General features: G+C 40.2%; 1 protein-coding gene across 1 annotated transcript in view; it reads left to right on the forward strand.

The window, feature by feature from the left end:
- slc6a11b (solute carrier family 6 member 11b) overlaps positions 1-15215 on the forward strand; it is a 44435-nt gene that overhangs the window by 18630 nt on the left and 10590 nt on the right. Inside the window, exons 8-12 of the mRNA XM_053652415.1 lie at positions 23-147; positions 5164-5276; positions 5633-5770; positions 14236-14338; positions 14864-14964. Coding sequence (XP_053508390.1) covers positions 23-147; positions 5164-5276; positions 5633-5770; positions 14236-14338; positions 14864-14964 — 580 coding nt within the window. The remainder of the gene's footprint in view (positions 1-22; positions 148-5163; positions 5277-5632; positions 5771-14235; positions 14339-14863; positions 14965-15215) is intronic.

A 15215-nucleotide genomic window follows, 5' to 3' on the forward strand; every position in this document is an offset into this window, starting at 1 on the left:
CAGTAATGTGTTTGTGTTCCAGGGACTGTATCATGCTATGCTGCTTGAATAGTGGCACGAGTTTTGTGGCAGGATTCGCCATCTTCTCTGTATTAGGTTTCATGGCTTATGAACAGAACGTGCCGATTGAAGCTGTGGCTGAATCAGGTGAGTGTGACTGCCAGGAGCAAAGATCCATCATTCCAATGCCACCTCAGACCTGTTTTGCTTTAAGGCAAACAGGGCTTGAGTTAAGGGGAAAGTCAGGCAATGCTGTCTCTCTGGTAAAACAATTACAATTGCATTTATTATAATTCAACTAATATTTAAGACACCACATGCTGTCAAACCAAATAAGAGTGGTTTAAAGCACATGTGCACTAGTGGAGATGATACTATATGAAATCAGGGTTGCCAGATTGACTCTCGACAAACTGTCTTAAACTGTGGCGGACTAAACAAACTAAATGATATCAGCACAATGTCAATTGTTTCCAGATTATTTGAACCCAGATGGATTAAAACAAAACTCTACTTCGGAGACATGGTCTGGCAACCCCAATAGACACGACTACATTTAATCGATTAGGCTATATTTGACCACACTGGCTCACAGTATCTATACTGCATCAGGTCAGTAATGACCTGTTGCAAGCTTTCGATACTAGATCACATGTTGTGCTTGTGTTGTTGGATTTAAGCGCTGTATTCGATACAATTGATTATAGTATTCTGTTACATCGGTTGGAAAATGTGGTGGGTATTCAGGGTGTCGGCCTGAAGTGGTTGGCCCCTTACCTCAAAGACAGAACCTTCTCAGTGAGCATTGGGAAGTTTTTTTTCTTCGGCGGCTCCTCTATTATGCGGTGTGCACCAAGGGTCCATTTTAGGCCCTCTTCTTTTTTCACTTTATATGCTCCCCTTGGGTGCTATTTTTAAGAAATATAAGATCTCCTACCACTGCTATGCTGATGATACACAATTTTATCTACCAGTTAAAACTGACAGTAGTTATCCTTTGGAAGTGCTTTGCGACTGTCTTGAGGAAATTAAATGTTGCATGGCAAATAATTTTCTGCAATTAAACGAAAGCAAAAGTGAAATTCTGATTTTAGGCCCCTGCAGGTCTCCATTTAGGCTCTGTTTTGGCCAGTGTTCAACCACATGTAAGAAATCTTGGGGTTAAATTTGTTTTTTCACTAAATTTTGAGAAACAAATCAGTACAGCTGTAAACGGCAGTTTCTTTCATCTGAGATCGGTTGCGAAATTAAAACCGTTTCTGCCCCTGAAAGATTTGGAGACGCTCTCATAACAGCACGTCTGGATTTTGGAGAGGTGTTGTGGTGATTTGTCCATTGAGCCACAAGAACATTAGTGAAGTCAGGCACTGAGGAGGTCTAGCATGCAGTGAGCTTTACAGTTCATCCCGAAGGTGTTCACTGGGGTTGAGGTCAGGGCTCAGTACAAGCTAGTTCTTCCACTCTAACATTGGCAAACCATATCTTCATGGAGCTTGTTTTGTGCACAGGGGCATTGTTATGCTAGAACAGGTTTGGCCCTGTTTGGCCACACAACTGTGTGCTTCAACCTTTGGTGCAACAGTTTGGAGAAGAACCACATATGGGTGTGATGGTCAGGTGTCCTCATAATTTTGGCCATATCGTGGATGTAGTGTGTAGGATGTACAGTATATTTATCATCTAGAAAGCATGTTACTATCTCTTTTTCCATTTCATGACACTCCTGCTTGATTAATACTCAGAATGTTATTCATATTCATCCAAAAACCATGTGCTCATACTCATTCTGGAAAAACAATGGTATAGCTGCATCCTTACTAAAAAATAGATCCCAGGTTCATGAAACTGAAGTGAGCTGAATGTGGAAAATGTCACGGGTGTATGAATTATGCAGGGATTCTGAAGTGGGTGTGTGTACTTCAAGTATAACTATTCTGTTAGTACTATATACCCTATTATGCTATATTTTCATAATAATATTTAATAGTAAGGTTCATATTATTCTGGAAATAGGGTAATAGTACATCTGTTGTTAGACATCTGTTGGTATCTGTCATTTAATTAATAACAACAACAACAGCAGCAATAATAATAATACATTGTATGGGGGGAAATGTCCACACCACCAGTGTGTAGCATCCACCTGGATGATGCGACGTAACCATAGTGCAACAGAACACCCACCAAACACCAGCTAAAGTTAACAATTGTCAACAGCTACAACTTTTAAGGCTAAAGGGACAGTTCAGACAAAAAATGCAATGTGGCCAGCTTTTTAGTTATTCACTGGACCCACGCTGATGCATTATACAGTTTACTTCATTTCAATTCAGGTTTTTTGTATAGTGCATTTAACAATGGACATTGTCTCAAAGCAGCTTTACAGAAATATATAAATTCAGGATATTCAGATTTTAAATGTATGAATTGATCCCTATGAATTTATCCCTAATGAGCAAGCCAGAGGCGACTGTGGCAAGGAAAAACTCCCTGAGACGATATGAGGAAGAAACCTTGAGAGGAACCAGACTCAAAAGGGAAACCATCCTCATATGGGTAACAACAGATAGTGCAATTATACATAAGTAAATCTCTTCTATAAATGTGCTAATAATACATGGTCAAATAGTGCAGTTGTGCAACCAGAAAAATTCATTACAGTTTTTACATGAAGCCTGTTTTGTTGAACTTCTCCACTGATCACTGATGGAGACAGTGCAAAACTGTTTGTGGCAATTGCAGTCGTAAAGTTATCATAGCATAACCGTTCATATGAATTGAGGTTCAAAGCCATCTTATGGTTTTTAAGTGCTGCCATCCTCAGTAATCTCAGTGATCTTTAGGCTGCACCATGTTGGGTCATCCTCAGCAGCAGCATGTGACTTCCAATTTATGAGAACTCCAACTAGAAGTACTGCGTCAGGATCAGGCAGGTCTGAAGAGCAGAAGGGGTGAGGATCACTGGTATCTCAGAAATATCATGTGTAGCTCAACAGAAAGAGAGATGGAGAGAGAAGGAAAGAGAGGGAGAGATTATTAGGTATGCTTATTGTCCCATAAAGGTTAAGGACAATGCATGAGTGCAAGCAGGTACTCTGGCAAGACTAGCTATGATAGCATAACTAAAAGGGAGAGCCAGAAGGTAACACAGATATGAGGGTGCCTTGGGACATAAGGCAGATAGCCACTCCACCATCAACAAACCTGGGTGAATGTGTGTGAGTGTGGAAGTGGGGGGGGGGACAACAGCATCCAAACATCCCAGTTCACCACAACACTTTATGTCTCTGAGCCCTCTAGATCTGCTCCTTTACCTAAGAAAAAAACTATTCACCAAAAGCTTAACTAAACAAATATGTTTTCAGCCTGGACTTAAACACTGAGACTGTGTCTGAGTCCCGAACACTAATTGGAAGGCTATTCCATAACTGTGGGGTTTTGTAAGAGAAAGCTCTTCCCCCTGCTGTAGTCTTCACTTTTCAAGGTACCAACAAATAGCCTGCACCTTTTGATCGAAGTAGGCGTGGCGGATCATAAAAGACCAAAAGTTTGCTCAGGTACTGTGGCTATTCATTGCTTTATAAGTCAATAGTAGTATTTTATAATCAATGTGAAATTTTACTGGGAGCCTATGCAGTGTGGATAAGATCGGGGTGATGTGGTCAAATGTTCTGGTTCTAGTAAGGACTCTTGCAGTTCCATTCTGGACTAACTGGAGTTTCTTTATGCTCCTACTGGAACATCCAGACAGTAAGACATTATAATAATCCAACTTAGAGGTGACGAAAGCATGAACTCATTTTTCCGCATCATGTAGTGACATTATATTTCTTATCTTAGCAATACTTAGTTTACCAGGGACTCGTGCAGTAAACACCAAATAAAATGTGAGTACCGTTGTTGCCTTCTAGGACATACATGCTGTTTTTAGTTTGCAGTGTATACATATTGTGCCTCTACATATAGTGTCTACACCACCTCCTTTTATAACAAGCACTTGTTAAAGCAAAAGTCCACCTAGAATGACTTATCATATCAGTCTTTATAATCGATCTACTTTATGATTAAATTCAGAGTTGATTTTTTTGGGAGTTGAACCTTTTATCAGCAAGTTGTTCTAGTTTCCTTTTGCTTTTCGGACCACAATGCTTTCAAGTAACTGTTGATACTTGCACCAGTGGGAATTTATCTCTACCTAAACAGAGCAACGCAGCAGCGCTTTAGTCCTTTACTCTGTCCAGTCCTCCGCCCTCATCATCTGTACATATTGCTCAAACAGATCAGCTTTCAAAGCTTTGACTTTCATTCTAATACTGTCATCAACACCATCGTGAAGGTTATCATAATCTGACCATTATCACTTTAGTTTGTTTGAGAATGAAATTCTCATATTAAACACCACTGTAACTTAAGCTACAGAGTCACACAACATGCTAACTACAGCATCAACTAAAAATTAGCACCAGCATTACTAAGCACCTCAGATATATCAATGTAAACATATTGTTTCAGGGTGGATTTTTCTTCCTTTCTTTTTAAGTCTAAAAGGGGGAGAATAAAAATGTGACTGATAAAGCAAGAAAAAAATTGAGTAGAAAATGTGGAATTAAAAAAAGAAAGAAAGAAAGTCTTTATATGTCATGTATACATGCAGTAGAGTTAAAGACCTTTACAATGCCCCTAGAGCAGATATGGCCTTGAATAAGCACCAATAGTGGCTTGAACCACAACCTTCTGATCAGTAAACCGGAGGCTAACCACAGAGCCACCACTGCAGTTTATAGTTTCTGTATATATTTACATTGCTCAAAACATGAAATTCAGGGTTAATAGCATGAGTACAACAAATTGCCATACAGCTGCACTGGATTTAATATTGGATTTAATAATGTCTGGCCACAGTGAACATCTCTGGACAAAAGTACACTTATGGTCAAGATTATATGTGTCGACAAATTCATGAAACAGTCTTTAAATCCAGCTCATACTGTACATAAAGTAATTCTGTGGTCGTATTAAATACTGATGTTGCTGAATACTGTTATTAGCTTAGAATTACACTATACACTTCTCACTGTGGAGGGCACAGACTTTGCAGAAGGTAGGGCATAGTCATGACCATTTCAGTACGGACCACGCATATTTTCTTATCATCCATTTCAGGACCAGGTCTGGCTTTTATTGCATATCCAAAAGCCGTGACCATGATGCCATGGTCTCCTCTGTGGGCATGCCTCTTCTTCATGATGCTCATCTTCCTCGGCCTGGACAGTCAAGTAATAAAACTCTCCACCAGTTAAAATGAAATTAAATCAGATAATAAATATAATCTAGCTTTGTATATATAATGTATTGTATTTATAATTGGTAACATAGTTATATTATCTCCCTTCAGTATTGTATTTCCTACCATTATGTTCTATTTGGGTCAAAACAACACATTGATTTTTTTTTTTTTTTTTTTTTTTAATTAAAAATGAAACGATACTGTAGCATGGAAAAGCTACTTATCAAAAGTAATATTTAAATGACACAGATTTTGGCTAAAAACAAAAAATCTAGTAACTGCATAAGCATGCATATACTTATAATCGAATGAAGAATGGCATTAAATATTTATATTGTTGTGTAGTTTGTGTGTGTAGAGAGTCTTGTGACTGCCGTGGTGGACATGTACCCCAAAACCTTCAGAGTGGGATTCCGTCGAGAGCTCCTGATCCTAGGGATGTCTGTGGCTTCTTTTATTTTGGGTCTAACCATGTTGACAGAGGTAAGAAAAATAGAAAAACAATGCATTTGTATACTTTATGAAATGTGCAGTATATGCTATTTTGAGCACCAGTGGATTCTCAATCCATGTCCACTCTGAGCCCTTCCTCATACACAAGTGCACATGTCCAAATGGCATAACATTGTTCACAGAAATTGTGTTAAAAAATTGTGCTAAATTCTTTTTAAATGGCATGCAGTGTCTGTTGTGCAAAGTAGTGAAACAAATTTAAAGTCATGTTTAAACATCTGTTCATTGTGCTTGTAGTTCTAATATACAGTATTTGGTCATACACTCGGGCACACAGTGGCTTAGTGGTTAGCACGTTCAGGGTTGGGGTTTTGATTCCCGCCGCTGCACGCTGTGTACGGAGTTTGCATGTTTTCCCCGTGCTGTGGGGGTTTCCTCCGGGTACTCCAGTTTCCTCACCCCCCAAAGACATGCGTGGTAGGCTAATTGGCATGTCCAAAGTGTCTGTAGTGTATCAATGGGTGTGTGAATGTGTACCCTGCCTATTGCCCGATGCTCCCTGGGATAGGCTCCAGGTTCCCAATGACCCTGAAGGATAAGCAGTATAGAAAATGGATGGATGGTCATACACTTTGGCAAATACATAGCTATAAAGACACAGTTACCAAAACAACCTACAACTAGCAAATCATCTATAATAATATAATGTAATTGTAGATTGTAACTCTCTTACTGAGTATTTTAAATATGAAAAAAATCCCTTAGTTTGCCCAAAATTGTGTATTCATTAAAACAAAAAAGTAACCAGAAGTAAAGCATCTACAGGTACAACCCCAATTCCAAAAAAGTTGGGACATTATAGAAAATGCAAATAAAAAGAGGAGTGATTTTTAAATGTACTTTGACGTGTATTGAAACAAAAATGCAGCAGAAGAAATATATAATGAATGAAATTCCGTTTGCTAAACTTAACCAACTGGTGTCTTCAGCGCCCAAACGCTTAATACGTGTTATTAAAAGAAAAGGTGATGTCACACAGTGGTAAACAGTCGACTGTCCCAACTTTTTTTGGAGTGTGTTGCAGTCATCAGATTAGAAATGAGTATATATTTTCAAAAATAAGTTAAATTCACAAAGTAAAACATCAAATAATGTGTTTTCAATATTGTACAGAGTGAATTGAATTTTCAAATGACTTTTTTTTTTTCTTTTCTTTTTTTTTTTTTTTTTGCATTTTCCATACTGTCCCAGTTGGGGTTGTACAGCAGGAAAGAGACAACTGTAATGTGCAGATAAGATCTACAGTGCTGTGATTTCTTCTGTTTTTGTGTATTACGCTTACTAATTTCTTGCAGAAATGAAAACAAAATCTAAGAGAAAACAAAGGAAACCTGAGTAAACACTCAGAAAAATACACAAAAAATACAGTTTTTTAAATTATAATATTATTTATTGAAGCAAAAAAGTTATCCAATGCCAAATAGGCCTGTGTGAAAATGTATTTGCCCCCATAGTCTCTAATTCCCCAAATCTATGAAACTGCATTCATAATGGGGTTCAGATGGACTAAACACAACCAGGTCTAATAACTACCTTCCAAACTTCCCCCAAGAGCACAGCTACTACTCATCTAGAAATTCACAAAAGAGCCAAGAGCAACATTAAAGGAACTACAGGCCTCTCTTGCATCAATAAAGGTCACTGTTCATGACTCCACTATCAGAAAGACACTGGGGGAAAATGGCATCCATGGAAGTGTGGCGAGGTGAAAACCACTGCTAACCCAGAAGAACATTAAGGCTTATCAGAGTTTTGCCAAAAGACGCCTTGATGATCCTCAAACCTTTTGGAAGAATATTCTATGGATTGATGAGTTGAAAGTGGAACTGTTTGGAAGACAGGAGTCCCGTTACATCTGGTGTAAACCAAACACAGAATTCCACAAAAAGATCATCATACCTACGGTCAAGCATGGTGGTGGAAGTGTGATGGTGTGGGGATGCTTTGCTGCTTCAGGGCCTGGGCAACTTGCAATAATTGAGGGAAACATGAATTCTACTCTCTACCACAAAATTCTAAAGGAGAATGTCTGGTCTTAATTAAATGTCCGTAAGTTGAAACTTAAGCACAACTGGATTATGCAGCAAGACAATGATCCAAAGCATCGGAATAAGTCCTAGTCCTAGAAGTAAGTGAAAGAATGATCTGCAGTTATCGGAAGCATTTCGTTGCAATTATTGCTGCTGAAGGTGGGACAACCAGATTTTAAGTTTAAGGGTTGGTTAGTTGGTGACAGGTGTTGGATAACGTTTTTGTTTTTTGTTTTTGCTTCAATAAAAAAATTAATAAGTAAAAACTGTATTGTGTGTTTACTCAGGTTGCCTTTGTTTTATGTTGTATTTTGTTTGAAGATCTAAAACTAACCAGTATGAGAGACGCACAAAAACAGAAGAAATCAGGATGGGGCATATACTTTCTCACAATACTGTACGTCTGTGCTTCACAATTGTGATGTCTGAAAACTTAACCTTCAGGACACTGTGTGGTTTTTTTAATCCAGTTAAGCTCTGCCACACATAACACGGTTCATGAAATAATCATTCAGTCACTTGATGAGACAAATCATGTGTGACAGTGATTGAGGAAATCGCCACTGTCAATGGCAAAAGGGTCAAAAGAGGTGTTTGGAAGCATTTGCAAAATACTTGACAGAAAATCGTGAAACATAAGCAGGTGTTAGTAATACATATGGTATGGTACTTTGTACATAATGGGATATAATGTTAGCTTCAGGGTTATGGTTCTGTTATTTGTAATCTATGACCTTATCGTGAGCAGACCAGGATTTCTGGTTTATTGGAATTTATGCGAAGGAAGTTTCTATTGATTTTCAATATTTGTGACTGTGCTGCTAAATCTGATAAGTATAGTTGTATATATCATCAGCTTATACACTGGGGTTCAAAAGTCTGAGACCACATTCACAATTTTTTTCATTTAAAGTTGGAAAGAGAAGAACATGTTAGAATTTTGGAAAATTTAAAACAAAGAAACAAAATGTTCAATATCTTGAATGTTCAATATTATATGCCAGTTAGTTCCAGTCCACTAATTTTATTGGCCAAGCATGTCAGGATTTAGTAATAGTTGAAGATGGGTGCAAGTTAATTCTTTTTATTGAATTAAGTGAAGCAAAAACAAATAACCAAAACAAGACTACATGGACTCTAGACCAGAAACAATCCATAACATGTTCGGCACATGACAAACATCAAATGACAAAAGCTAGACAAAGAAACACAAGCCAGCAGAACTTAAATAGGGTGTTAATAAGGCATAACAAGACACAGGTGAGGGTGATTAGTGAGGGATGTGACAAGCTCATGTGATGTACAGGGGCTGAAGTTTATGTATCACTCCGTCTGTGTTCACCCCATAAAATCCCACTTCCTGGTTCCAAAATGTTACGTCATTCTGATCCAAGATAGTGGTGTGGCAGTAGCATGCTGCAGCCTCTCCAGATCCAAAATGATGCTAGTTTTGTCTCTTAGCTCGATTTTTACAGCACATGGACATTGGAGCAACTGGTGTTCATGTCAACTATCGCCAGACACTGTTAAAATACAGAAATCATACAACAACCAACCTGCATGGTGATCTGCTGGAGAAGCTGCGAGATTTCGGAGTGTTGCGTGGACTAGGCCCCCAGTCTACGGCGTCAGCTGATGCCGGTGGCCAAGGGAGGGGACATCGTAAGCGGTTTGCGAGGAAGCAGAAGCGCGGCAAAAGGGCCGAGGTCCATGCTTGGCTAAAAACAAACCCTAGTCGGCCGGCTCTCCCGTCCATCCTGCTCTCCAATGTCTGCTCTCTGGACAGTAAATCCGACTACATCCGACTCCAGCAGGCAACACGATGTGAGTTTAGAGACTGCTGCGTATTTGTTTTCATGGAGACGTGACTCAGCAACAGAGTTCCATACGCCGCCATTCAGCTAGAAGGGCTCGCCTTGTTTCATGCCGTCATAAATGCAGCTCTGTGCAGTAAGGCTCGCGGTGGTGGCTTGTGTGTTTACATCAGCACTGAATGGTGCAAGAAGTCGGTGCTAGTCTCTTGTTACTGCTCATGACTGGTGGAGTTTGTAACTGTTAGATGCAGACCTTTTTATTTACACGGGATTTCGCCACTGTTCTTATAATCTGAGTATACATTCCCCCAGTGCCAATGCTAAGAAGGCTCTCTGTGAGCTGTCTGGGGCTATTAGCGAACTGCAGAACATACACCCCAATAGACTCTTTATCATTGCCAGAGATTTCAACCATGTGAATCTTAAATCAGTGCCCCCTAAATTCCATAAGCATGTGGACTTTGCAATGAGATGGGTGACACACTGGATCTTGTTTACACAAACATCTCTGGTGCGTACCGGGCAGAGCCCCGCCCCCACCTCATTTACTCGTTAGATTCTCCAAACTGGTTCTGAAGCAAGTGAAACCCTGCAGGAGCCATCTCTGCGCTTCAAGACTGTTTTGAGCACACTGACTGGCACATGTTCATGGAGGCTGCAACTGACAGTGACTCCACAAACGTATGCGGTGTCAGTGACCAGCTACATCAGCAAGTGCATGGATGATGTCACTGTCTCCAAGACCATCACCACACACAGAAAACTGTGGATGACCGTGGCGGTGCATGCACTGCTGAGGACCCGAGACTCCCCCTGCAGGGCAGGTGACAAAGCGGCCTTAAGAACAACGAAACCCAAACTGTCCCGGGCCATCAGAGAGGCAAAGCGCATACATGCCCAGAAATTCCACGGTCACTTCATGGACAGCGGCGACACACTGCGCATGTGGCAGGGCATTCAGGCCATCAGCAACTATAGAACATCACCTACCAGTGATGCCTCCCTTCCAGATGCGCTGAACAACTTCTACGCTCGGTTTGAGGCGCAAAAGTATGTGATTGCAAGGAAGACCACCCCTCCTACCAACTACCAGGTGCTGTGTCTAACCATGGTTGATGTGAGGAAAACTCTACACAGAGTCAACCCACGGAAAGCCGTTGGACCAGAAAAAATTCCTGCCAAAGTGCTCAGAGGATATGCAAACCAGCTGGCAGATGTTCACACTGACATCAACATCTTCCTGAGCAGCACCTCGTTTGAACGTGCTTCAAGGCCACCACCATTGTCCCCGTGCTGAAGAAGTCTTCAGTTTCCTGCCTCAATGACTACTGTCCCGATGCACTCACACCCATCATCATGGAGTGCTTCGAGAGGCTCGTCATGACGCACATCAAGACCCTGCTGCCCCCCTCACTGTACCCCCTGCAATTCGTGCATCGTCCCAACCACTCAACAGATGATGCCATCACAACCACCCTACATCTGGCCCTCACCCATCTGGACAAAAAGGACACATACATTCGAATACTGTTCATAGATTTCAGTTTAGCATTCAACCCAGTCATTCCTCAGCCCCTGATTGGAAAGCTGAACCTACTGGGCCTGAGCACCTCCATCTGCAACTGGATCCTAGACTTCCTGACTGGGAGACCTCAGTCAGTCCGGATCGGGAACAGCATCTCCAGCACCACCACACTGAACAAGGGGGCCCCCCAGGGCTGTGTGCTCAGTCCACTGCTGTTCACTCTGTTGACTCACGACTGTGTAGCGATGCACAGCTCGAATCACATCATCAAGTTTGCAGATGACACAACCATGGTGGGTCTCATCAGTAAGAATGACGAGTCCGCATACAGAGAGGAGGTGCAGCAGCTAATGGACTGGTGCAGAGCCAACAACCTGTCTCTGAATGTGGACAAAACAAAAGAAACGGAAAAAAGTTATAAAAAAATACAGCTAAAGAATCAGCTATGGCTAATTTTTACATTTGATCATGAACCCGTGTTCACATGATTTAGTTAACTCTGTGGGCTTAAAAGTTATACAGGTTTGGAACAAAAAGGTGTGTGCATTTCATCATTACAAATTCATTTCTGGGTGAGCTCTACACTATAATTTCTAAATAAGCATAGTTTATTATTATACATCTGTTTGTAAATGCACCAGTATGAAGGCATTTTTATTGCATTTAAGATTTATATACTGCAGAAAAAAATACTCAAGATTTATATGTAGACTATTTATAAAGTAACTGAAAGTGATGTGCATTTAATAGCCTAAATGTTTACATACTGATTTATTTCTTTATTTGGGATTTTAAAAACAAGTAAGAAAATATGTTGAATGCATGACGTCATTTCACACAAATTAAATCAATTCCGCCCTTACAAGCAAAAATCTACTTGCACTTGTGGCAACGAGCGTTGTCTGCAGGTGCGTCCATACGTTCCTGTATGATTTTGGTTAAGAAGTCAGCTATAACGAATGCCCTCGGCCTGTGCCAAGTGCATGTGTGTGTCCCCTTAAGACGATCGTGGATTATTCAGAAACGCGGCACTTCACAGTCGTGAGTTGTTACATCCACCAGGTACATGGCAGGAGACATCGGGATACCAAAAGAGGAAAGAAAAACATGAAAAAGAGGAAAGAGCAAGACGGGGAAGACAGCTAATCACCCAGTTTTTAAAAAAAAATAAGGGGATTTATGTTCCCGGTTCTGTGCTACGATTCTGAAGCTAGCCCGTATGAAGCTGTTATAATGAACATCAAATAGAAATTCTATCAGTTGCTCACCCAGATGTTTATCCTTGGAAGTTGGAACACAATATTTCCAAGAACGTATGTTTTCCCACGCAATCGAGAAATAGTAATGGAACATTGAGCTTCAAAAAGGATGGAAAAGCACCAAGCGACAATAAAAGCAACAGCTTTCTGTGAGGAATCGATCGGAATCGAATGTAATCATATAAATCTGCTTTAACTGTCCCGAGTGAGTTTATGAGAGAAGAGTTGTAATGATGTCCGATTCGCGAGTGAATCGTTTGTTCGAGTCGGTTCATTTCAATGAATTGGAGAATCCCGTTGATGATAAATCCAGTCTGAATGATTCATTCACGAATAGAACCGATTTGATTCTCAAGTTCAACTCACTGATTCAATGATCCTGTCACTGTTTTAGCTCATTTCCACATTTCTTTCTGGAGCTGCTGGTGTGTGAAACTTATTATCCACTCAGTCCATCCATCCATCTTCTATACTGCTTTATCCTTTTCAGGGTCACGGGGGAACCTGGAGCCTATCCCAGGGAGCATCGGGCACACGGCAGGGTACACCCTGGACAGGGTGCTAGTCCATCGCAGGACACAATCACATACACATTTACGCACCCATTCATACACTACGGACACTTTAGACACGCCAATCCGCCTACCATGCAAGTCTTTGGACTGGGGGAGGAAACCGGAGTACCCGGAGGAAACCCCCGCAGCACGGGGAGAACATGCAAACGTCGCACACACAGGGCCACGGTGGGAATCAAACCCCCGACCCTGGAGGTGTTATCCACTCAGTGAATAATAATAATAATAATAATAATAATAATAATAATAGTAAAGTTCACTGTTCTTGGTACTCGGGGAATAAGAAATTACAAGTCGACAGCTTATAAACAAATCCAGACAGATTTCTGTAGTGTCTGTGTATTAGAGAGAGAGAGTGTACAATGGTGTTAATTACTTGTACTGTGTATATATAGTTATTTGTATATAGTTATAAATGCATGATTTCAGTTAATTTAATAAACTGTTCAAATTTAGTTATTTATAGTCTCTTATTGAATATGCAATAATTGTTATGCTTATTAATAATGATTGTATTTACACGTGGTAATAAGAAAATATAATTGGAGTGTGGGGACTTGGGGCCCGGAGTACAGATTAGTCAGGGGCCCAGAAACCCTTGCGACGCCCCTGGTTGTCTGCATCGACTCTAGTGAAGTGTAACCACACTTTTGAATGTTTGGTTCCCTCCGCCATTGTCACTCTATATTAAGCGGGAGCTTTCGTGTTGTGTGTGACAACCTTCGCGCACGAGGGATCTCACTATGGATTCCGAATAACGAAAATGCAAACGAACGTCTTAATATTATCGCAAATTAGAAATGGTTGGTGAGATCAAATGTGCAAGATAACATTTATTTAGCAATAATAAATAGGAAATATATTTTCTTAATTTCTCCAGTAGCGAAAGCAGAACCCATAGCATCAGAGCTTGTCGATACTAAAGTCTTTCATAATTTAGCACCAGGGCCAGTTTAATAAAGGGTTTCGGTACCCATCCCCAGATGGGTAGAAGTCATAAAATAAAAATCTATAACAAAGTTGTACTAAAAAAAATGATGCATAGTACTGTACATCACGTGCTTGTCAAAGAACATTGATTTTTCTTGTATAGAAGCTGCTGGAAATAAACTGTATATGCACATAGAATTGAACATATAGATGTGATCTGTAGAAAGGGCTAGTGCATGATGTCGGTGATTTTATTTGATTTGATCTTATTTTAACAGTATTCTGTTTTCTTCTCTTGTCAGGGTGGAATGTATGTGTTCCAGTTGTTTGATTCCTATGCTGCCAGTGGGATGTGTTTGCTTTTTGTGGCCATCTTTGAGTCCATCTGCATCGGCTGGGTCTATGGTAGAGACTTCTTCCACTTTAATATTTCATGTTTCATATTTAATATTTCATACTGTATGCACATCACATTGAAAAAAGCAAGAGCCTTATGTATTCTTATGCCCTTTTTCCATAAATGATTAATATTGACAGGAAGTAGGAATGTAGCATTTGTCTTGAGGCATGGCACTATAGAGATTGACTGGGTTAAATCCGTGCTCTAATCACAATGTTTACAATATAGCCGCACTGCACATTTGTGTTGGGGCCCAGGAAGCCCCAATGAAAAACCCATGCCCTGCCACTCCTTAAAGCAAATGCACATTGTATGTCGAAGGAGAGGTTTATATGTGTAGCTGCCCTGACACCTGCTGGAATGTGATATGTATTGCAAATATTAAGACATTTTTGCATAACTTTGACTGTATTCATAAACGAACCAGAGTTTCATATTATACAAGAAACCATTAGCTGTGTATGCAGTGTGTGTGATCATTCTGAACAGTGGTGACAGATTACATCATGTTCTTTTGATGCCATTTTCAGGCAGTGACAAGTTTTATTTGAACATTGAGGACATGATTGGGTATAAGCCCATATTTTTCATCAAGTGGTGCTGGATGATCCTCACCCCTGGCATCTGTTCAGTAAGTTGTTTTACATAATTTTTTAGCACTGATATCCATATTTGTTCCATATTATGATATTTCTTCTATATTCCCCCCCCCCCCCTGTTATTCATTTGAAATGTATGCACACCTTCTGCTTCATTTTACCACAGCACAGGTGATTTGTCAAATCTGATGGGTCAGAAGTTGTTGATTAATTTTCTATGCCAGCACTTTGAACAATATTTCTGGCTGGAAGGCAAATTGCAGGTTTATACAGTATTAATGCA

This window comes from Ictalurus furcatus, chromosome 21, assembly GCF_023375685.1.
Source record: "Ictalurus furcatus strain D&B chromosome 21, Billie_1.0, whole genome shotgun sequence".
NCBI classification, from domain to species: domain Eukaryota; kingdom Metazoa; phylum Chordata; class Actinopteri; order Siluriformes; family Ictaluridae; genus Ictalurus; species Ictalurus furcatus.